The following is a 24,960-nucleotide window of genomic DNA, read 5'->3' on the forward strand; positions in this document are numbered from 1 at the left end:
CTCAGGGATGTAGACAGAATATTGGGAACTAGTGTTTCTGACAATCCTTAGAGCTACAGCACATAATAATCTCGGTATTATATCATCCTTTCCTTTTTCTCATAGGAAACTGAACGGTCAGCGCTCTACTCTGCTGCTGGCATGCGCTGCTTGCCATAAAAATGCATCCGTATTGGAAAGGATAGTTGGAATCATTTAGAAAAAATTGCTAGAGCATAAATACAGATCATCTGCAAAGTTGCTTCATGTGATTGTGAAAGTATACATATAGTGTTTGAGCATGTGCATTGTACTACGAGAAAATAAAACTAATACAGATGACCTTATACTAGTCCTTTACTCCACCTGTAAGCCAGGCCATATGATGCAACATACATTTACAATATATTCACCTATTGTTTGCCACAGGAAGAGCAATCTCAAACTTTGCCAAGAACTGAAAGTACTGTTCTTCTGTCTGCTTGGTAAAGCCGGTGCCTACTAGCAGCATCCGGAGGTCCTCCGCTTTGATGACCCCATTTCTTGCCACAGATTTGGAGCTTTTAATGTTGATGATTCTCTCCAGACATTCAGAGAGCCAGACAGGATCCAGGAAATAGAGGTTCCTTAGTCCATGACTGGTGTCTGGAAAGTGAAGCAAGGTGCCTGTCTCTATGAGAAACCCAATTGCTGTAAGGAACAGAAGAAAATAAAATGTAAGACAAAGAATAATGTTCTAAATCAGTGACGGCAAATGTTTTAGAGGCTGAGTGCCCAGACTGCAACCCAAAACCCACTAAATTACCACAAAGTGCCAACATGGCAATTTAATCTTAATACTATGCGGATCCACAATTATGGACTCACAAAATACAGTCGTGTGAATGAGGCTTTACAGAGCTTTCAATTATACAAAGAACTTTGTACTGCATTTGGTATAATATTGAACAATTAATGTTCATCATTTACTATAGGTTTGCCATCATGGTTCTAAATGCTTCTAGACTGCCACTGAAACATCTTGCACATTAGATGAACACTTGCCAAACCTGACGGTTTAAAGGGGTTGCCCCATAAAGCAAAGTGAGCAGGACCTTTCTTGTGCTCCTCATTCAATCTGAGAGCAACCTGGCTGAACGTGGGCAGGACTGGCAGTGGTCAGTGCTCCCATTCACTTCAAAAGGAGGGGCAGAGATAGCAGAAGTACAGCACTCAGCTATCTACAGCACTCCCATTTACTTCAGTGGGAGATACTTGAGTGCTGTACCAACTGAAGTAAATGGGGTTGTCAACCATCACCAGTCCCACATTCAACCTGTCTGCATTATGGTTGAATGTAGAACACCCCCTTTAAGAAGAAGTAGCTGAACAAGGTGAATAAGGGTTGTGCTGAATCTTCCATGACAATAGATGATGGATTTTGTTCTCCACTACCAAAGGTGTCTGATAACGCCTTACTCCCCTCTCATAGTTGAGAACATGTGCACAATTGGTTAATGTGACACAAGTCAGTAGTAAAAGCTGTTTGGCTGTCAGCTGGCTTAACTTGATTTTCCTACCTGCTTGCATGTCCTCATAGTCTTGGATGTCATTTCCAGGGCTCTGCTCTATGATCTGCTCGATTTGCTCGTCCGTCAGATATTGTACCTCATCCTCATGAGCTCTTATCTGCTGTTCTCTCAATACTGCTTCCTGCAGGTTCAAGTAGCTTTTGGGAATCTGTATGAAGAAGATGAGTACATTTACATTAATGTTAAATGCAGATCGGGATAGTACTAAGCTACAGTTTAACAGGTTATCTTAACCATAGGATTAGCCTATGGGACTTTCTAATAACATATGTACAGTTTGTAACAGTGTACATTTCTTTGTTGGAACTGATTTATCACTAAAATCGTCGTCACAAATCAGCTTATGATATGGTCAAGTTTATGAGAAATGGAAATGGTTTATTAAAAAAAAAAGAAAAAAAAAAAGTTTATGAGAAATCATAGGAAACTACCAAAAATTCTCTTAACAGACAAAACTAGTTCAGTGAAAATTAAGCGGCATCTGTCATCAGACCCTAGCATATCAACCCGGCCCTGCAGATGAACAGGTAAGGTTTATCTGAATCAAATGGTGTTTTCCATTTGTAAATTTTTAGAGCAATGAGAGCGTTATCATTGCTCCAAAGAGGTAAATGGCAATACCTTTGTTGCTCCCAATAACTCTTTTGCATTCTGATATTTAGGCAATGAAGGCACCAATTCACAAGGGAAAGAAAACACCATCTGATGCATCTGACCTATCTGTGAGGCTGGGTTGATATGACAAGTTCTGGAACATTTATAGTCGGTAGCAAATTGCTAGTGCAAGAATTGGCTTTTTACCCTAAATGCCTATTTGAATTAATTTTGTATTAGAATATATTAAAGAGGGTTCATAGACACCCCCTTCAGTAAGATGCCAGAAAGGTATAATGACAGGTATCATCCTCTAGGTGTATCTATTGGCCTTAGGGCTCGTTCACATCTGCGTTCATGGGTCCTTATTGCAGGTTTCCGTTTCCTGCATAAAACAGAGGCAGGAGACGGAAGCCTGCAGGAGACTTTCTCACCCATTCATTTGAATGGGTGAGAAAGCTGTCCGGCCGTGCGCGGCAGTGAGCGTTTTGCGCTCTCCGCCGCGAAACCGGGTTTTATAATCCGGACACAGAGTCGGACATGCACTACTCTGTGTCCGGATAAAAAAATCTGGTTTCGCGGCGGAGAGCCTAAAACGCTCACCGCCGCGCACGGCCGGACCCGGTCTATGGTTTCCGTCTTCTGCCATGCAGAAGACGGAAACCATAGTACGGAGACATGAACGCAGGTGTGAACCCAGCGTTACAGTTCATACCTAATTTATAGCTATATGGATAGAACCGTACTGGTACAAAACAGCTTTAGGTAACAACTTGGCCACATGTATAGGCATATAAATATTTGCAGAAAAAATCAAGTACAATGAACAGGAACAGGGTGATTCAATGTACAAAAACAATAACAGAAGAAGAGGCAGAATAAAGTAAAGGAATTAGTTGATAAAACTGAATTACCACCTTACCAGCCTCCCAACCAGTTTCTGGGACCCAATTGTACTGCCCACATCTTTCATATTGCAGGCGGCATAGAATATCAGTTGTCGTAAACCTTCTAGGCCTTCCAGTGTTTTGCAGGAGAGTTCACTGTGAGCAAAACAAATGATGCAAGCAATGGATATGGTTACGGAGATAATATAGGAAATCCAACAATCAATTTTAGTCGGGCACCTGGGATGCATACCAGAAACTCTTTTGTATGTATATACACACACCTTATTAATAAAGCAAAATCACATTGTATCTAATGTCCAATATATATCATGAATATTTAATTTAGTTCTATAAGCCTAATCTAATGTGCTATTAAAGAACTGCGGTTATTTGTCGTCCATCAGCTAAAGGATAAGAATTAGATATAAAAGAGCAACTATAACCTCAGCGGGGTCTACTAAGGACAAAGAACAAGAGGCAGTACAAGCAATACTCACTGCAAGTGCTTGATGGTAATATCTGGGAATCCTGTGGCTCGGGACCCAGAAGGAGAGCGGCAAAGAGCCAAAACATAGGCACGAAGAGTGGCAATCCGCTCTAAACGGAACTTGGTTTCAATGAAGTCCAGATGTGTTCCAACTACTAGAACCACAGCATTTGGTGCTTTGGCCTAAAGAAACATTATACACAATAATGTATGTTCTCTAGAATATTATTTTTTTTGTACTGAATACCTGTGTATGGGATAGCGCAACGTACTGTGCTGTTCTATACTGCAAATAAAAAGGAATGTGCAGCAGCCCAAAGAGACAATCTGGGTGAGTAGGAAGTCCTGTATAAGCAATTGATACTTTTGACAAAACATGCAAGTATTCTAACTCCTCTCATCCCAACCTTTACAATAATTTCTCCTTACCTCGATATTAAGAAGCCAGTACTGAAGATTAGATACAGCCTCTTCCCCCAGAGCCAGGTTCCATACCACAATGTACAAGGCCTTGTCGGTGAAGAAGCACTGGTTCACTGCCGACATTGTAGAAGAACCTCCCATGTCCCAAACATGAAAGTGCACAGAATCAACCTACTTAAACAAGAAAGGAAATAAAGAAGGAATAAAGTAATCAGCAATCCATTAAAGAGGTAGCCCCATCTCAAGGATCCTATATAAACTACCTAGTGCAACTCCGATCAATCTCAATGACTTTTTTTGCCTAAAAACATAGTTATACAGATTTAAAAGGGATTTTTGAAGTGATTCGATACCCAGGCAGCGACGAAACGGAGCAGGCACGGAATCAGTGAAAGTGGGGTAAAATTTTCTAACGTTAGAATGATTATTCTAGATACTAATATATGCATTTATTAATTGTTAGAAAATTAATCTAAAGCTATATCGTCATAGTCCAAGCACTCTTGTATTTTGCATCTGTCCATAATTATCTAAGATGGAAAAAAATAGCAGGGAGGACTTCTAATTGTCTTGTAACAACTAGTGTTCCCTCTTTACTATATAGATTTATACTTGCTTGATATATAACTTTTAAACATAAGTTTTCTTCTATACCATCAGTAATAGCAGAGTACTCAAAGTCATATAAGCCAACAGACAGGCAGTGTAAGTTATTAACAGATTTGATATAATGAACACAAGGGAGCAGAGTCTAAGAGATAATCCCTTAAGGGATTATCCTTTCTTTACCCTTAACCCCCTCAAGGGCGTATGGACTTTCCCAAAGGGAATCCCTAAGTTGCGTTCCTGAAATAGTAATCATTGGTGACATCAACAGCTGACATGTAGACAGGATGGAAAATAGCAGCGCAGAACCAAAACAAGAAATGCCACAGACACACACAGGGACAGGAATGCACAGATGACAAATGGTTACCTTTGCCTTAGTCCCCACAGGTTTCTGTAGTTCCCATCGGGTAGTTCGGATAGTACTTTCTCCTTGCATCTGCTGGGACACTTTTCCAGTCTGCAGGACCTCAAAAAGTGTAGATTTTCCTTGGCGCGGTGGTCCCACAATGATCATCTTTACAAGTGGACACCTCTCTGCTTTTCTGAGCTGAGCACGTAGATATGCCAAGATGGTCACAGGTCCTTCACATAACAAGATGTGTGAACATACACGCCGAAAAATAGTGATTTTAACAACTAAAAATAATACACTAACCTTCTTTCCTGATCTCTGTGGGTAGATTTGTAATGGTTAGGTCTTCAAGGTCTAGCTGCCATAAAGATGCCAGCTGGCCAAGCTCAGGAGGTAACTCTTTTATTCCCGGATTACTATGTTAGGAAATGAGAAGTTATTGCAAGATATACAGTTTACTTTACAAAAATTTATTATAGAATTTGCCCTGTACTGTGCTGCAAGCAGAACCAGTCACTAGATGATGTATACTCCAGCTCAGCTTTGACACAGAAAAACTTCATATGGAAAATTCTTTAATTGGTTAATATCAAGCAATCATAATCTGTACTTTATTGTATCACTAACAGCTAAGATTGCTACACTTCACATTAATGTTTCCATAAGATTGAGATAAGCAGTGTGATCACCATCTTACCAAAGGAATTAATCACTGGACACAATTCCAAGAAGAACACAAGATCTACGTAACAGAAATAAAGAAGTCTCACTTGACCCTATTTCATGACTTACTTCCCCAAGTACAGCTCTGTAAGGCTCTTCAGCTGGCACACCGAATGTGGAAAGGCATCTAGTTGATTATCATTGAGGTATAAAACTTCTAGAGATTCTTTCAGACACAAAGGAAACTCCACAGAGAAACCTAGAACAAGAACATGACATAAGCCGCCATCCTAATCTTATGTCATTTACATGTCATGTTACCGTATGTACCTGAATCTGTCCCCGTTCGTGTCCTATATTTGGTAGAGAAAAATGGAACCCGTCTGGTCTTCATCCCCTCCTCATTTCTGTGAAGCAAGGGAGTAAAGTTTCATTCGTAAACTTTAAAAGTGACTATATAAAGTAGTTTGCATCAGTATTTCTCAACCATTTCAAATGAAGTACCCCCTAGTGAGAAAATGTCCCGAGTACCCCCAAAGTAGTGATCACTTATAAATATTAATATAATAAGGCCTTGTTTGGAGCTTTCATTAACAATTATGTAATGGCCCCCTCCGTGCATTCCATAGCCAGTAAAATGTCCTTCTCAGCAACCCCACACGTAGTATAATGCCCCCTCAACACCCTCACACACAGTATAATGGCCTCTTCAGTGACCCACATGTAATATAACATGCCCCCACGTGTAAAATAGCAACTGTCACAGTGCCATAGCGGCCCCGTACAGTATAATGTCCCATAGTGGCCCCTCCATATAGTATAATATCCCAAAGTGGCCCCTACAATAATACAGTTAAAAAATTCTACATAGGGATTTTCTAAAAAATTTTGTTTTGTCACAATTCCAGAAATTTTGGGGGGCTCATCACTTCAGACCTCAGAGTATATTTAGTGGAGGTTCAGGGAAGGTGAATAAATATAACAAATAGTGTTACTCAAGTTTCTTGGGCTCCAGCACTGCTCCCTTCTCTCCTTCTGGCGTCTAAAGATGATGTCAGCTTCAGTGGTCATTAGGATACATGACCGCTGGGGCACAATCACAGGCCTCAGCGGTCCCTGGCATCATTTCTGGAGGCTGATGGAGCAACACTGGAGCCCAGGGGACTGACACAGTTTTAATGCTTGATCACCTCCCCTAGACTTCTGCTTATTATACTCTCAGAGTCTGAATATAATAGTAGTTTGTGGGTGAGGAACCCCACAAACTGTTATTGGGGTGGAGTGGTTGCACTTATCACTGCGCATACCCCCAGGGATAGTTGAAGCAACCCCCATGGGTACACGTATTACGCCTTGAGAACCACTGGTACAAATTACATAATGTAAATACAATAAGAAGAAATTAGAGTAGAATTTTTTGAATTTTTATTTTAAGACTGTATTAAGACTTAACCAACCTTCCGAGCTGATTCCTGGATAAATCCAAACACTTGAGATGCTTACATGCCCAGGTGTCAGGAGGTGGCAGTGAAGTCAGCTGATTCCCAGACAGCTTCAAAGACTGTAAAGCCTGAAGGAACAAACAGCAAAGTCAGAGACTTTTTTTTTGTGCTTTTTACTACTGTAAATCGAGCTAAATCCCTACTTTAAAAAAAAAAAAAAAAAAAAAAAAAAAAAAAGGCTTCTTCATAATTCTAGGTCTAGGGAACTTTCTAAATACTATTGGCAAAATACATACTAAGATCGCCCTCTTGTGGTGAAATCTATGAACTGCAAAATTAAAGAGATGGATGGAAAATTTATAATGCGTCAGTCATTCGGAAACTATGAGCAGTAAGCTGCTAAAGCCATTAGAACAATGGATAATATATTACGGAAACCAAGATTTCTAATATATCTTAAGTTACACAATTTTTTAAGAAAATAACTTTGATGTCTAGAGTATACTTTAAGAAGAAGGGCTTTTAAAAGTGAAAGGGACAACACTAAAATACTTTGCATTGCCATATACGGCGTTTACAAGTACTAACCAGCCAGCAACTCTAAGCAGACAATGAAGAAGCTGCAGAGTTTGCACAATCTATATGGACAGGCTCTCAATTATAATAAGCTGGATACATCCTTTAACTAGAAATATACACTTTTGTAATGAGCCATGTAATATAGTAGTAAGTTGGAAATTCAGGTTATTAGGGCATGAACTACTAAAATTTTTTGGACTACAATCGAAAAAAACGTGGAAGATTTACTAAAAGTGCTGAAAACAAAAAGTGCAGGAGTTTCCCCATAGAAACCAAACAAACCGCGGCTCTCACTTTCCAAAATTCCTTTAGAAATGGACCAGTTTAATCTGGACAAGTTTTAATAAATTGCGCTCAATATTTTATCAGCCTTTTCAGTACATAATACAATGCATAATGTCCAGTGAATACACAGCGAGACCGGTTTTTAGCTGAGGTTTGTCACACATCTTTACTAACACTGGACAAGAGACTTATAGGGAGCATTCACATGGAGGAAAATGGTGAGGAATTTAGTGTGGAATTTCAGCGCTGAAATTCCACACTGAATTTGTCACCATTTTCCTCCGTGTGAATGGACCCTAATACACAGCAGACCATATTACCTCCAGTTGGAGCAGGTCCCGGGGAACATCCCTCAAGGCATTGTCTGAAAAGTCTACTTCTAGCAAGTGATTCCTCCAAAAAATAGTCAGGTTATCTGGAATCATCTCAATACAATTTTTAGAAGCTTTACAGTATTTCTGAAAGAGACAGAGAGAGATTGGAAAACCATTACAGATAATGAACATATTAAAAGAGGGGGAAATACAGAAGTGTTCTTATAAAAACAGGAACATACTTCAATGAATACTACTACTACTCCTACTACTATTACTACTCCTACTCCTCCTCCTACTACTACTCCTACTACTATTACTACTCCTACTACTCTTATTACTACTCCTATTACTACTCCTACTCCTCCTACTACTCCTATTACTACTCCTCCTCCTACTACTACTCTTACTACTCCTACTACTACTACTCCTATTACTACTCCTACTACTACTCCTATTACTACTCCTATTACTATTACTACTCCTACTACTCTTATTACTACTCCTATTACTACTCCTACTCCTCCTACTACTCCTCCTCCTCCTACTACTACTCTTACTACTCCTACTACTACTACTCCTATTACTACTCCTACTACTACTCCTATTACTACTCCTATTACTACTCCTAATAATAATAATAATAACAACAACAACATGCATTGGATTCCAGTCACACTTACCAGTGGGCAGGCCCAGGGCTCCGGGAAGATTTTGAGCTTATTTCCGGAGACATTCAAACTTCTCAGAGATTTCAGGCAATGCAGGACAGAGGAGGGGAGCTCTGAGAGCCTGTTGTCAGACACATCTAGATCCTGTAATCTCCGCAGACCAATCCAGTTGATTCCTAGGGATGAAATATTTTTGTAGTTTAGGAATGCCATAAACCATAGATGTTCAATATGGCAGAGCCGACTGCGCATGTCCAGGCCGCCATTTTCTGGTGGTCTGTTACAGCGCTGCGAAAGGTAGTAGATATGGAGAAGAGGAAGAGGGGAGCAAACACAATGAGCTAAGGGGCGGTAGAAAATTATGACACAGAGGGAGTTTGGAGCACTGGGAGAACGACCCCGATGCTCCATGATTGTAATTAGCATAACAGAAGAAACGGATTATATCATAAATGGCGGGGAGAATAAAACAATGGAAGGTAGGAGTAGAATAGCCTTTAGCTTTTACAGTTAAAAAAGGTGTTTTTCTAATGACAGACTCCCCTCCCTTTAAAGGGAACCTGTCACCATGAAAATACAGTCAAATTACTCATTTATTTCTCTGCTCAGAAGGAGTAACTGAGTCCAGTGGGTGGTCCCAAATGTGAGTGACAGCTATCTCCATATGCACATACACTGATCGGAACACCCACCATTATTCCTAAGCGGGGTAAGAACACAAATAAATGGATAAATGACAGGTTAGTCTGAATCTTTTCCCACAAAGCTATATATCAATCTTCACAGCTTCTCGTGCGCTGTAACATACCATTGCCTTTAAAGGTTGTGTATCACCTGTAAACTCAATATCAAACCAGCTGCACTACATTGTAGGGGACATGAACACTGCCATACCTTCAGGGTAACACATACCATTTACTTGAAAAACTTTTTTTTTTTTTTTATAAATATGCAAATGTAGTTCAAATGCCTTTTTCAAGGTAATGCATCAACTGGACTAGTTAAGGCTGAGTTAACACGTAGTTTTTTGGTCAGGATTTTGAGGCTGAATTCGCCGCAAAATCCTGACCAAAAAGTCGCCTCCCATTGAAATCAATGGGAGCCGGTCAGCTCTTTTTTCCGGGAGCCGTTAGTTCCGGCTCCCAGAAAAAAGAAGCGACATGCTTATTCCTCAGGCAGATTCGCCTCACGTATCGGCCTGAAGACACTCCCTCTTCCCAACAAGGCCCAGTCATTGGGCCTAATCCGGAGAAGAGCGCCTGACTGGTTGCCAATGCACTGCAGCGTAATCAAGTCATGGCTACCCATTTTTTTTGGTCCGGGAACTGAGACGGCCTCCGCCTCAGTTTCCGAACCAAAGAACCCCGTGTGAATTCGGCCTAAAGGTATGATGTGCTCTGCATAAAGTCCTCTACAATGCACTGCGGCTGAGTGGATCCCAATTTTCTGGTGACAGGTCCACTTTAAAATGGCGAACAAAAGAGAAACAGCTTGAAGAGCACTGGTAAAACAGATGACTTGTGTACTAGTATATGTATCAGCATAGCGACAATGGAGTCTAATTCAAGGCAGTCTCCTCCAACATGGTAGAAATGATCACTTTATTAGTAACCATCATTAATATTTCCCTCCTCCATATTGACCATGCTCCATACTAATCCAGGTGCAATAACATTTGTATAAACATGAGGTTGTGAGGTCAGAATCTGATCATTATACAGTGATAAGTGGTGTTACATAGGCACCGCTCATCTCTTCCTACAGAATCATTGTGTCACAGATTGCTTTTGCAGTCATTTCCTTTATTAGTGCCCACCACTGACTGGCGGACATGTAGTGCTCCCTCTCTCTGGGTCCCTGTTGGGGTTGTGGAGTCTGTGGGCCTAACCAGAGCCCATCATCCTTCTGCTGCAAAGCATCATAATACAGAGCTCAGTTGCTGCAGGCCTTATTTCTGAAAAGGATGATGGTGATGGTCAGAATATTATCTGATATATAGTTGAATGCATATAGATGGCATCCTTTACATTACTTATAAACTAACACAGGGGCCTGATAAATACAGCTTCACATAGATGCAGGTTATAAAGTTGCAGTACGTTCATACCGTCTTCTTTAAAGAGATTCACCAAGTAGTTCTTGGAGGCGCAGAGTTTCTGAAGTCGACTCAGATGAAGGAACCCGGGGGGCAGACATGTCAGCTTGTTATTAGAGACATTAACTTCCAGCAGTCTGAAGACGAGAGGGACAGAGAGATAAATCCCATAGCCAATCACAAAATGTGTCAGGGCCAGAATACATTGACATACAGACCTTGAGCAGATGATTTCCTCTGAGCTTTGGACACTGGGTAGATCACATAACTGGTTGTCACTTAAATTCAACTTCTGTAAATTGAGAAGCCCCCAAGGAAGGACTGATGGAAGGGACGCCAAGCAATTAGAAGAGATATCCAGCTCTCTTATCTGGCAGGAGATATCTATAAACCAATCGAAATCTACCCAGGGCAAGCGAAGACTGGACCACTTCACACAGACGTTCTGCTGAGAGACCAGAGTATTGCTGGATCATCACCAAACATTTATATATCTTAATATTCTGCATGAGATATACTATGGCCATCGACAGGAAAAGATGTCAGATGTTCTGATCTATGGTACCAGATAAATTTAGACAAAATAATGGAGTACTGACTACATAATACAATTAAGTCTGCGGCCACTCTAGCGTTGGGTGACCATTTGGGGAGTCTGTCCCCCATTTTGCTTAAAATATGCAGAAATGGGCGGAAACCAGGTGGACCCCAGTATACTCTATAGGGTCCATAGGTTTTCATGAGTAACCACTTTTTAAGCAGATAGGGTTTCCATTTCCCAGGTTCCCAAGCGGACCCAAAGAACGTAAACCCAAATACTAGTGTGAACCTAGCGTTACCTGAATAATATTTCCCTAGGAGACAACAATGCTTTTCATTTAACCCCATAATGGCCTGGCCTGTTTGGGCATGATCGTCTTGTTTATTTTCTACCTGTTCATGCTGCACACTGAATAACCGGTTATATTAATCCTTTCGCTTATTATTACCATAGTTTGGATAAGTATTAGCTATAAGGTGGTTGTTTTATGCAATGTATGAACAAGACAATGTATCCTATACTAAATAATCATGCTTATTAGGGGATTAGTGTCTTACATGTTTATTTTACACTTATAATACTTACTTATGTATTAGTATTTGGACTCCTATACGCCAAGTCACTATAACCAAACATGCCATGTTCTTACATTGTAATGTATTAATATTAGGCTTAGTGTACGCACTGCACCGGGGTCAGACAGTTCTTTATTGTGTCACTGTGAGAGCTAGGAACCTGACCAAACTGGAGTCCATAGAGAGTTTATTCTCCATCTCCAAAAACCCCTGCTCGGTAGAATAAGACCACTGTATTACCACTGTAAAACCACGCATGGGAAGATGTCAAGGGATTGTCTCATGAAGACCATCCCTCTCCATAGACCCGAACTATAACATAGAGCATTGAGTTCCTTCTAAATAAAGGATCTCTCTCGGTTGAACCTGTAGAATCTGAATATTACTTGGTCGGGCATTTATCTGATACAATACATTTACATTTGTATTGCCAGACGCAGCATCCTTAAGAGATAACACTCAGGGCCACTTTAACCACAAGGCCCTGTAGCAGGCCTTAGGGCAGAGGGGTACCCTCAGTCACAGCACATTCAGTGGAATAGTCCTGCATTCCAGGTGCGGTCCCACTGGGTGACAACTCCTGATTTCAACTCTATACTAAAAGTAAAACAACGGTGGAGCACCGAGCTTATTAGCTTCATGCTCTACCATTCCAGCTACAGCTGATAAATGTCAAGCTAGAAACATCACTACAGTCTGAGCCTGAAGGCAGCTCTGTAAGATCAGGGTTAGGGGAGTCCATTTTTTTTTTTTAATTTGTATGAAATATATTGATTGATTAAATGGTCAATGAGGTGGCAGGGGGTATTATCTGAGCGCTACTTAAGTGGGCACTTTATTGTGTGGGCCACTGGAGGAGACATTAAATTATGCTGGGGGTCACACTTAATAAAGCTTTTAATGGGGCCCATTGATGTGCTAAAGGGAGTCTGTCATCAGGGTGAAGCACAATAAACCAGCAACACAGGGGAGATAGGTCAGGCTAATGACTATTTTTCCACATGAAAAGTTTTGCCTCTTTTGCAATTATATTCGTTAATTTCACAACTTGCAAGTGAGCTGTCTGGAGCACCAAGGATGGCTCTGTTGCTCCAAATGAGGCTCTGTTGCTTTTATGCTTCACATTGTTCTAATACGCCGGCATAAACACAACAGCACAGAGCCATGGAATATTTCAGCATTGCTCCTTGGCTCTCTCACTCAAACAAAAGAGGGGTGAAGGAGCCCATATTATTGCAGTTTGTAGCATAGCAGCCTGTAGCAAAAGAACACCCTTGTTGCTCCAGACTGCTCATTTGCATATTGTGAAATAAATAAATATCACGGCAATGGAGACACAAATTTTTATGGGTGGAAAAGGTGTTGCATTAAGGAGAATGTGACCTACCCAACTGTATGGTTGGTTAAATATGCTTCACCCTGACAACAGGGTATGTTCACACAGAGTTTTTTGTAGGCGGATTTTGACGCAAAATCCGTCTGCAGAAAAAGGCTCCCATTGACTTCAATAGGAGCCACTCGTGTTTTTTTTTTTTTCCGCTGGCGGGGAACAAGAAGAGAGATGCCTTATCTTGCCACGGATTGTGCGGCTGAGTCAGGCACAGTGTCCGCAGCTGGAGACACGCTCTGATTAGGCCCATTCATTCGGGACTATTCATAGCAGGATACCGTGATGGGATACCAATGCTGCATCAGTATCCCGTCGTGGCTAGCTGCGTGGAAAGTTCACACGGCGGAAACTGTTTCTGCCACCTTTTCCTCCGTGAACATACCCTAAAATGGTATGGTGTCTAACAACACCTGATCAATGAGTTACAGATGACAACTCTCCATTTTTCGACCATCCAATTCTTTATGTCAAAGAACCAAAGACTTCCTTTGTTCTTTTCTGAATGACAAATCCTGTAGACATCTATACAGAAGTCACATCTGGTCTCCTTTCCTGTAATGTCCCTTATGATTATGCCAGTCATGGAGCACGGTATGTGTATTGAATGCCAAGGACTAGGCCAAGCTCACACATGGCACATTTGCTTCTGATTTTGAAATCAGATTCTATAGCAAAAATCCATAATAAATGTACAATACAAAGCCAGTGAATGGGGTTTTACAAAAAACTCACCTACAGACTGCAGGCTAAGTCAGAATGGATTTTAGAGTATAATGCAGACGTGAAGTAAATGCCAGGTAACACCCCAAGAAGCTTTCAATTTTTTTAAATGAAACATAACGTACACTTTAAGTCATTGCTATTATGTGACATGAGAACAGACTCTGTTGGGTCCTGTTCTCAAGAGAGATATTGATGCCCCATATAAAGGATCCCAGTGTCTGTATTCTGCTTATAATAATGTCCTCTATTACTGCCTAGTCTTATTCATTTCGCTGGCTGTAACAGACACACATTGCTACCACTAAGAGAATCTTCACACCAGGCTGTGAAAAGGCCAATGTGACTGGAGTAAATGTAATGGCACGGCTACCATTAAGGAAGTGAACGTACCACACTGTCTGGGACTTTCCTTACTTTCTATTTTTGACAACCTTGTATTTTTTGTATTAGATGCCTGATCTGAAGTGTTAAAGAGACAGGCTTTCTCATTTCTTGAGAACATGAGTAGTTCTTAAAAATTAAAAATTAGCGCAAACTATCGGCAGACTTCAGGGATGACGGAAGACTTCACTCTGCAAAAATTTAACTGGTCAGGTTGCAAAACAGGATGGCCATAACTGCACGGGTCTGGCATGATAGGCCGAATTTGAGCATTTGCCAGTTTCCTTAAAGGAATTGGCCACTTTCAGAACAATATTGAGCGACTAATGTTGTGGTTTGTATAATAAAACGTTGTACAATGTTCCAATATACTTTCTGTATAAATTCCACGCAAGATTCTTGAGCTTTGCTTTTATTTACTCATTCTGCTTATTCCAGTGGATAAAAATCCATGAGGAACACAAAGGTGCACAACCCATTACCAGGCAGATACCCTGAGTTCTGTGCTGTGACTGTAACAAGCTGTGCCCTCTGTTTTTGTGACATGACCATTGAAGTAACAGAATGAATGACAGCAAGCAGAGATCTAGAAAACTGTAAGGAATTGATACAGAAAGTATATTGGAAAATTGTATAATTTTTTATTATACAAACCATGAGGCTGAGTTCACTGAGTTTCTTGGTCAGGAATCCACCTCAAAATCCTCCTCCTCCAAAAAAAAAAAAAACACCTCACCATACAGTCCTATGTAACCTGCTTTTCTTTTTTTTTTCCCGCTAGCGGAAAAATCCACTAGTGGATTTTCTGCTAGTGGGAAAAAAATAAAAAATAGTTGACATGTCCATTCTTCAGGAGTTTTCCGCCGGAAAAAAAAAAAAAAAAAAAGTCAATAGGATGCAGAAAAACCGCTAGCTTTTTTTGGAGGAAGATTTTTTCACGTGGAAAACACTTCTAAAAACACTTAAAAAAACACTTAAAAAAAAAAACACTTCAAAAAACGCCTCAGGAATTTTCCTGAGCAGATTTTTTCTGACCAAAAAACTCTATGTGAACTCAACCTCGGAGTAAGTTCACACAGGGTTTTTTGGAGCGGAATCTGAGGCGGAGGCCGCCTTGGGTTCCGGTCCAAAATACGGATAGCTGCGACTGGATGCCGATGCACAGCATCCAGTCGCGCACTCCGCTCCCGATTAGGCCCAAATGAATGGGCTTAGTCGGGAGGGAGTGTCTTCAGGCGGATGTTGCGAGGCGAATTCACCTGAAAGAATGAGCATCTCGCTTCTTTTTTCTGGAAGGCAAGCGAACTACTCCTCGAAAAAAAAGAATTGATCAGCTCCCATTAATTTCAATGAAAGCCGCCTTTTTGGTCAGGATTTTGAGGCGGATACAGCATGCGCAGTACAGGCGGGTCGTCAGTGGAGGAGAAGATCTCGCACAGACACAGTACAGGAGGATGAGGGGCCGTTTCACAGAAAAATGTGTGGAGGGTAAATTTATATTATAGGTCGGGGGTTGGGCTGAGTAGGTACGGAAGAGCGGGATAGCTAGAGAGACAGGGAGGGGTGTATGGGAGGGGGGTGTGAGGAAGGAAGGAATGTAAGATGAGAGAGGTTTTATTTAACCCTGATTGTTCCTAAGCAATAAATGCTATTAGTTTCTGCACCAAATATGCAAATTAGACTCTTTACTGTCAGGTGGGCGGCCTGCGTCCGTCTGTCACAGCACAGGACTAACCACTTAACAGGGAGATTAATTAGCATATTGGATGCAGAAAATTCTCAGCATTAGAATCAGCAGTGACACATATTGAAGGAGGCAAAAAGCTGGAATTAGTAAAGTCCTCTGTAACTGAGGGTATTCAGATTGTGAGTGTCCGCTGTAAATTGTGATACATGTGATGTGCTACAGAATATCAAGGGGCTAAATAAGTGACAGGAAATTAATGAATACTCAAACAATTTAGAAAAGGATCCATAAATCAACATATACTGTACATATAGTATAACGTAAAAGGCAAAAACAAAAAATATGTCGAAATCAACTGATTAGTATTATTTATCTATTTACCTATAAGAACAATGCGAGAAACATTGGTTCAATCCATATTTTTTCCCCCCAAACCCACATTTAAAGTAGTATGCATCACACCAACTATACATACCAGCCCAAATACTTACTGCAGCGGCCTGGTCCTTGGGCATAGAGGGGTCATTAAGGCTTCTCTTCCTTAGAAGTTTTTTGGTAAGTTCTGGGTTATCCATTAATATGTACGAACAGAAACCAGCTCCGTTCTGAAGTAAGAACTCTGCAATGTCTTCATGTCCTGGAACAGTCACCACAATAACAAAGCTTTTAGTATAAGCGGCGACACTCTTCCTTTTCACAGACGTGCACAGTCAAAAAGGGAACAAAGGAAGCCGCATTTCTTCCCATAGAAGAGCAGTGGCAATAAACCTGCAGGACACTACTGCGCTACCTTGTGACAATCTGCTTTTTATATCACTGGCTCTCTATAGATATAACAGGTGCAAAGGGCGAATATAAACGTTATCTCTTCTAACAAAGCAAACACATACCTGTAGTGCTGTCCATTCCATGTCATAATGAATATATACCGCTCTACAAAATGTGCACGACATTGGTGACGTCAATGCACTTAGGTAAACCAATCTGGTTTATTTATCCTAAATACTAAACTAGCCATAACATATATTATCTGGTATCTTATCCTTACCTGAGAAATGGACAAAACTTCCTCTGTACAGGCACTTATTATCTCTTACCTCAGCTACTGTAAATCTCTACAAGTCACCCTGTCATTGAGTAGGCTGGCTCTGTCATAAATGGAGCACTAACCTTTCTTCTCTTTTCTACTTGGTCAACCAGCAAAGTGACAATCTCATGCCAAATTCAGCAAATAATTACATGTAGCACAAAATACCTACACATAAGCCTCAAACACCATAGAACAGCATCACTGTTCCTTCAGATGGATTCCGCCTGCAAAAGCCAACACAGTCAATGGGAGGCTGAAATTCTGCCAAATCTGCGCGGAAAAACCGTGATGCCCCAAAAAACTCCAGGCGTTTTTTTAAGCGTGGAAAAATACCACACCAAATTCAGCACCATTTTCCTCCGTGTGAATGCACCTTAAAGCTACTGCCCCATGTTGCAAACCGCAGCGCTTGCACAGAAAACCTGTAGTTTTATCCTCTGCGGACTTTCTGCTTCAATTACACCTATACGGAAACTACCAACGTTTCAGTCGGTAAAATTGACATGCTGTGATTTCCAAAAACACAGCATTTTTGCAAATCGCAACAGTTCCGCTGAAGGTATTTTTCTGCAATGTGTGGATGGGATTCGTTGGGACTGTAAAACTCCATGTTTTTTGCTGCGGCATTTACGCCATGTGAGGCTTCAGCCTTAGAAAGGGTTTTCTAGTTCATAAAAATGTTTAGAAAAAGCTAGGAAAGTTTGAGAGAAATCAATTTCCCTCCATAAGCAATATACTCTTAATGCAACAGTAGCAGGGAGATATTCTCTGCAAACCTTTGCTACAGCAGCAGAAGAATCATGGGTCTATACATTACCTGCCATACAGGTGGCATAAAGAGGCAACTTGCGGAGAACCGGGAACTCATTATTTCTTGTTGCATAACAATCGGGGTCGGCATGATAGGTTAGGATCAGGAGTTTCACTAGGCTAAGATGACCCTGTTCACAGCAGGTGACCAGAAGCCAGTTCAAGAGAGGTTTGTGGCTGGATGCATCTGCAAAACAAGAAAAGTAATATCAAGACAGAATGAAGTTCAGTATTTACAGAAACTTTACAGTCCAACTCCACTTGTATACAATTCATCCTGAAATTTCATCATAAATGCTCGTATCTGTGCTGCTGTTTGCAGGACTTTAAGGTCACTGGTAAGTTTATTTCTCTGTTAAATGTAGAATAATATAGCTCAGCGTCCTAATGTTTTGTCTCTGTTTTTGAAGACATTTGTGACTCCATGGTAACAGACTGCAAACAAAATCAATGTAGTCTGATCCTGCAGTCAATCACTCTTCCATCTATGTACATTTCATATTCAGTATGTCAGCAAGACTTAGGGTAAAGATGGCAGAGTGTATGACTGAAGATGAAGACTACACAGGATTTGTGTTTTGTTCAGATGAAGAGTAGAAGGAAATAATCTATTCTAATATTTCAGATTGACCCAATTTAACTTTTTTTAAAGGCACAAGGCAAAAAAAAGGTTGTACAGTGTACACAACACGTAATATGAGATGGGAAATGAGATAACATTTACTGATATGCCTAATATCTTATGTGAAACCACACAACAGAAAGAAATGTACCGCAAGCTGATCTTCAGACAGGAAATGGTAAAGTTGATAAACATTACACCAGTCCAATATCAAAAGTGAGATTCTACAAGTGCCGCTGCTCAAGAATTGCATTCATACTATGACAATACGGGAGAGACTACATGGGGCAAAAATTTAACATAGGTGATCTTGAGGAAAACTTGTGACTGATTTTGCTGTGGATTCACCACAAATGTCACCCCTACTTCAAAGCAGTAAAATCTGCAATGAAAATCCAAGGCAAAGCCACATTATAATTCACAAGCTGTGGATTTTAAAATCTGAACCACTCAGGGTCAGTGCACACAGAGCTTTTTGGTGCTGATTTTGATGCTGAATCTGCCTCAAAATCAGCCTCCAAAAAAGCCTCCCAAAAGCCTCTATTGGGAGTCTTTTTTGGAGGCTGATTTTGAGGCGGATTCAGCGTCAAAAAACTCCATGTGCATTGACCCTCAGGATAAGTTCACACAGATTTTTTTTGCAGGTGTTTTTTTTTGGGAGGCCATCCTACTCTCCTACCTGCTTTCCTGCAGTGGATTTGTCAGCTAGAGGAAAAAGTGCCATGACCTTCAGGATAAGGCCCCACATAGCGAGCCACAGCTGAAAAATACTGTGGAAAAGAACACGGCAGAAACGGGTTGCAGTTTCTTAGCAGAGTTTTTCACAGAAAGTCTGCAATTGTTTTTGCAAACACTGCTAAAAAGCAAAAAGATGTTCCAAAAACCACCTGCGTTGTTTTCTGCCTCCAATTCATTTCAATGGACTTTACGAGGCAGAATCCGCCTGTAAATGGGTCATGACACTTCTTTTTAACTCTAGGTGAAAAATCAGCTAGAAGAAAACATTTGCTACTGACTCTAAGGGCTGATGCGGCGAGCTGCGTTACTCTCGGGTCAAAACCTGCCTGCCATGACAGTCGCAGCTTCCCCCTCCGGAGTCGGCTCAAATGAATGGCTCAAATGCTCCGGAGCGAGCCACGGAATCCACCTGAAGAAAGGGTGGCTCTTCTTTTTTCCGCTAACGGCAACATGCCGCTAGTGGAAAAAAGAACGCTAGTGGTCTCCATAGACCACCATTGTATGGAGGCGGATTTTGAGGCGAAATCCGCTGTCAAAATCCGCCTCCTTGCCCCCGTGTGAATTAGCCCTAAGGCTCCGTTCTCACGGAGTAACGCGTCGCTCATTTAGACACGTAAACATGTGTCAGAGCGAGGGCTTCAAAACAGATCCCATTAACTTCAATGGGTGCCGGCTTACGCGCGCTATACATTGAAATCAATGGGAGGCTTTGTAACCCATTGATTACAATATGTAGCGCGCGTAAGCCGGCACCCATTGAAGTCAATGGGATCCGTTTTGAAGCGCCTCGCTCTGACACATGTTTACGTATCTAAATGAGCGGCACGTTACTCTGTGAGAACGGAGCCTTAATGAAATGAATGGGAAAGTTGGGAGGTATTTTTTGAGGCAGATTTTGATATGGATTCTACCACAAAGTCTGCTGGCAAATTAAGTCAGTGTGAACATATCCTTAGAAGAAATCTGTCAGTGTGTGGACGACATTTGTAAGATTCATCTACTTGCCTGGTGTTATAATTCATTGCAGATTTTACCTCTGCAAATACACAGGCAAAAGCCAAAGCGATTCCATCCTATGTGGACCCTTTCATTGCAAAGATTATATAAAAACCAACCAGCGATGTGGAGAAGACTGCTGTACTGGTAAGAAGGCAAGTAGACAGATTACATCATATTGTTATTCACCAGTTATTCCACACCCTGCACCAGTTTAGTACAATGTCTCTGCTTCATTAACTCCCTCTGTAGATTTGTGATACATAAATGTACTGTCTGTCATTCTAAGAAGCCAGGAATAGTAACAGCATTGTGGTATCTCAAGCTCTCGCTTCCTGAACATCTGGCTTTTTCTGAAGAAGTTTAACTTTTTTTTTTTTTAAATGAATTTCTACCCGCCAAATAATACAATACTGTAAATGCACAAGTTAATTTGATCCTTTTGCATTCTACGGCAATTTAATACATAAATAAAACAATTAACATAATATGTTTTTGTACCTGCCAAAGAATCAAGTAACAATGTTACAGCATCTCCGTGTCCATAATGAGCCGCCATAACAACTGGATTGTCGTCGCTGGGGTCAGTGGGTAAAACCACTTTCGCCTCGTGGAGCAGGTAGCGCACGGAGGGCACATCACCATAAGCAGCTGTGATTCGCAGGAGCTGAAGCTGCACAAAAATACAAAATAGTTACATTAATTTAAGTGACTGTGTAATATATTTTATTAGGTATTAGTAGGAGCATCCTTATATTTATGCAGGGGGTCCTGGGCCTCCAGTCTCTGCATATCCACAGTCAATATCCCACTGTTTTGTGTTTGGGTTTTTTTTAACAATGGTTAGAAACTGTACTTAACTTCAGTAAAAACGGTTTTAGGCTGGGGTCTTACTTTGCAGAAACGCAGCTTTTTTTGTTGCAGATTTTGTTACGGTTTTTTGAGCCAAAGCCAGGACTAGATTGAGCAGAAGTTAGAAGTATAAGGGGCATTCACACTCGCATCAGAATATGCGCAGAAATAAAGCCTTGCATTGATTTCACAAGGTTCAGTTTTCCACGTGGAACCCATTGAACTCAATGGGGAAAAAGCCTCTCATTGATTTCAATGGGTTCCGCGCGGAAACCGGAACCCATTGAAGTCAATGGGAGGCTTTATTTTCGCGCGGATTATGACACAAGTTATCGCGTTAGAATCAGTGCCAATTTACTCCATGTGAATGCCCCCTTAGAACTTTCAATATAGTTCCAATTCCATTTGTAGCCATTTGGCTTTGGCTCAAAAAAAACACAAAAAACAAAACAAAACACGCATTTCTGCACCGTGTGGCCTTAGCGTTAAAGGGTGTCTTATTGTATATTTAAAATGCGCTTTTTGAAACTGAAAAAACTGCTCTGAAAAATGCCTCATCTGCATCCAACTGTTATCAATGGGAGACCGCGACTGGCACCTTTTTCCCCTTCACACTAAAAATTGGTGACCCCATGCAAGGTAATCGGCGTGCACCCGCAACAGAAACTGTCTTGATTTTCTGTTGCCCTTAATAAAATATCAGTTTGCCTTATATTAAAATAAAGTTCAGTAAACTATTGGTTAGGCCAAGCAAGGGAGAGAAATGCTTAAAGGGGCTCTATCACTGGGAAAAGTCATTTTTAACTAATCACATCCTTGCATAGGCTTTAGAAAGGCCATTTCACACCTTTAGTATGTAGATTGCCTCAGTGGTTTCTGAATAAGTCCGTTTTTATTCATATGCTAATTAGACTGTGTACGATACATCGTGCACTCCTCTCCTGTTGTTTCCTATGGGAGGCTGCTGCTGCTGCTGATGATGACTCAGCTTCCTGTTTGCCTCATACACATAGAAGATAATAGGAGAGAGGAGGCTGCTGGGAACTTCCTGAGCTGGCTGGAGGATCATTAGCATATGAATAAAAACGGACTTATTCAGAAACCACTGAGGCAATCTACATACTAAAGGTAGGTGTGGAATAGACTTTCTAAAGGCTATGCAAGCATGTGATTAGTTAAAAATGACTTTTCCCAGTGATAGAGCCCCTTTAAAAACATTATGAGAATAAAAGGATTAGGAATTCTGGAATTTAAAAGGGAGTGTGTCACCAGGGTTAAACATATCAAAACAGTAGTTAGGTTCATCTGAATGAAGCACCTTTTTCCTCTTAAAAATGTGCGCCTCCATTGCTGAGATATTCATTTATTTCACAATATACTGTACAAATTAGTACAAAAAAAACAAAAATTACACTAACAACCCATAAGAAACTTTAACATTGCAGTCTGGAGAAAGCAAGGCGGGACCATTGCTCCAAATTGCTAGCTTTGAGCGACATGGCCCTGTATTCTTGTGTTTGTGCTGACGTATAGGAGGAGTGTGGGGTGTAGTAGTTTGGGGAAATGGAGCCCCTCTCAGTGCTCCAAATTACATTACATTAAATGCATCACCCTGGTGACTCCCTTTAACAAGTCTCATTCTTCTCTCCCTTGATGAAAGACTCAAAAGCTGGCCGTACACATTACATGTGTATTGGCTAAAGCCACCAATTTTCACACTTTCAGAGGACCATCCAATGAGTATGGGGCTTCCTGACACTCCCTCAAGCTTACAATTGCCTGGTCATTTTTATTCTCAGGGAAATAAGCCTCTGACAGAAATGTCTGGAATGAGCTTTCTCCCGTCTTCCAGTTCAGTGCACACACATTAGGCTGAGGCTCCACATTGAGGAAATGCAACTTTTTTGTTGCAGATTTTGCTGAGGTTTTTTGAGCCAAAGCCAGGAGTGGATTGAGCGGAAGGTAGAAGTATAAGAATTTGCTATATATTTTCCATTCCTTCTGTGGCCACTGCTAGGTTTGGCTAAAAAAAAAAAAAAAACAAAAAAAAAAACACAAAATCTGCGTTTAGCCTAAGGCAAGGGCCCCACGTTGCAGAAACGCGGCTTTTTTTGTTGCAGATTTTGCTGCAGTTTTTGAGCCAAAGCCCGGAGTGAATTTAGCAGAAGGGAGAAGTATAAGAACTCCCTTGATATTCTCCACTCCTTTTGTAGCCATTCTTGGCTTTGGCTCAAAAAACACAGCAAAATCTGCAAAAAAAAAAAAAGCTGCGTTTCCGCAATGTGGGGCCTCAGCCTAAAGGGGTTTTCCCTTCAGGAGAAGTTATCCGCTGTCTGCAGGATTGTGCCCGAACTACATTGTTCGACTATCTGTGTTGCTCCCATTGAAATAAGTGGGATAGAGCACTCAGTGTGTAGACACCACTCCATTGACAATGGAGACCAAAACATCCTATTTTCCTGATTTGTGGTGGCCTGAGCGTTCAGATCTCCACCAATCTGCAAGTTATCCCCTATCCACAACCCTTTTAATGTGAATAATCCCCTTGAACCCACTTACTAATACAAATAAGCCAACAATCCTTTCCTCTGCTCCAAAGATCAGTTCTTATAAACTAAAGGGAAAGAAATTGTAAGAACTATATGAGTATTATAATTTATGTATATTCCCTGGTTCCTGTTACACACTGTGTATGACCAAACCTCCCAAGATGTCACAGAAAACGTCACTTCAACTCTAATTTGTTTATATGTCCAAGAATATACACTGATACTTCCTGTAGCACCTGCTTATGTTCTACACATAGTTAGCTCTAAACTGTTCCTATAAAGACAGAAGTAACTTAACAAGTGACCACATATAACCCTCCTTCTCTTTGCTAAGAAGTGAGCCCAAACTGACCAACTTTTCTTCAGATCTCCAAGCTATTTTTTGGGGGGAATGTAACTTATAGGATGTGGATGTAGAAGTGGATATAACGCTTCTAGAATATTACAGCAATATTGTAATAATGAGTCATTAATGGGGCATTATTACATTATTAATGACCAATGTAGAAAGTATAGATATGTTAGAATCACATCCTCCATCTTGTATTTTGGCATCCATCTTTCTCTATCAAAGATAAGTGGTTTGTCTCAAAAAGGAATTGGTTAGACTAATTAACATGGAGATGCTATGGGCTACAAGGAAATGGAATGCTAATGATTCCTTATCTAGCTGATCATTTCAGGGCTGCACTTTTGTGTCAATGTAGAAGTGTGTAAACAGAGGATGTCTATAGTCTATTGAATGTTAGATCCAAGAAGTGACACCAAGCCTTTGATCCCTAATTATCTTCGGAGCCTTGAGATACACATATACAGTGACTGTGGGGGATAGCTTCCTGTTGGAATGTAATAATTAGATGGAGATTACAGTAGGCTTTAGCCAATGGATAGAGGCTACTCTTCCACATCCAATCCTGGTATGTTATGTTATAAGTCCAACCTGCTTTTTGTCTGTATAAAAACTACCTCTCTGTAACAATAAATCAGAATCCATTTTGATACACCACCATCTGTGTGTTTGTGGTTCTCCAGGCTAAAGGATGGGTCAAGCC

General features: G+C 40.8%; 1 protein-coding gene across 1 annotated transcript in view; it reads right to left on the reverse strand.

Moving 5' to 3' along the window:
- The window catches only part of LRRK1 (leucine rich repeat kinase 1), a 73,387-nt gene that overhangs the window by 22,332 nt on the left and 26,095 nt on the right, over window positions 1–24,960 (reverse strand). The window contains exons 4-20 of the mRNA XM_075273198.1: window positions 21,009–21,180; window positions 18,159–18,338; window positions 16,743–16,888; window positions 11,173–11,402; window positions 10,967–11,091; window positions 8,872–9,035; window positions 8,195–8,332; window positions 7,026–7,138; window positions 5,899–5,975; window positions 5,698–5,827; window positions 5,209–5,321; window positions 4,921–5,135; window positions 3,951–4,115; window positions 3,532–3,704; window positions 3,067–3,187; window positions 1,539–1,698; window positions 393–669 (exon numbers count right to left, since the gene is read on the reverse strand). Coding sequence (XP_075129299.1) covers window positions 393–669; window positions 1,539–1,698; window positions 3,067–3,187; window positions 3,532–3,704; window positions 3,951–4,115; window positions 4,921–5,135; window positions 5,209–5,321; window positions 5,698–5,827; window positions 5,899–5,975; window positions 7,026–7,138; window positions 8,195–8,332; window positions 8,872–9,035; window positions 10,967–11,091; window positions 11,173–11,402; window positions 16,743–16,888; window positions 18,159–18,338; window positions 21,009–21,180 — 2,699 coding nt within the window. The remainder of the gene's footprint in view (window positions 1–392; window positions 670–1,538; window positions 1,699–3,066; window positions 3,188–3,531; window positions 3,705–3,950; window positions 4,116–4,920; window positions 5,136–5,208; window positions 5,322–5,697; window positions 5,828–5,898; window positions 5,976–7,025; window positions 7,139–8,194; window positions 8,333–8,871; window positions 9,036–10,966; window positions 11,092–11,172; window positions 11,403–16,742; window positions 16,889–18,158; window positions 18,339–21,008; window positions 21,181–24,960) is intronic.

This window comes from Leptodactylus fuscus, chromosome 5, assembly GCF_031893055.1.
Source record: "Leptodactylus fuscus isolate aLepFus1 chromosome 5, aLepFus1.hap2, whole genome shotgun sequence".
In the NCBI taxonomy this organism is placed as follows: Eukaryota; Metazoa; Chordata; class Amphibia; order Anura; family Leptodactylidae; genus Leptodactylus; species Leptodactylus fuscus.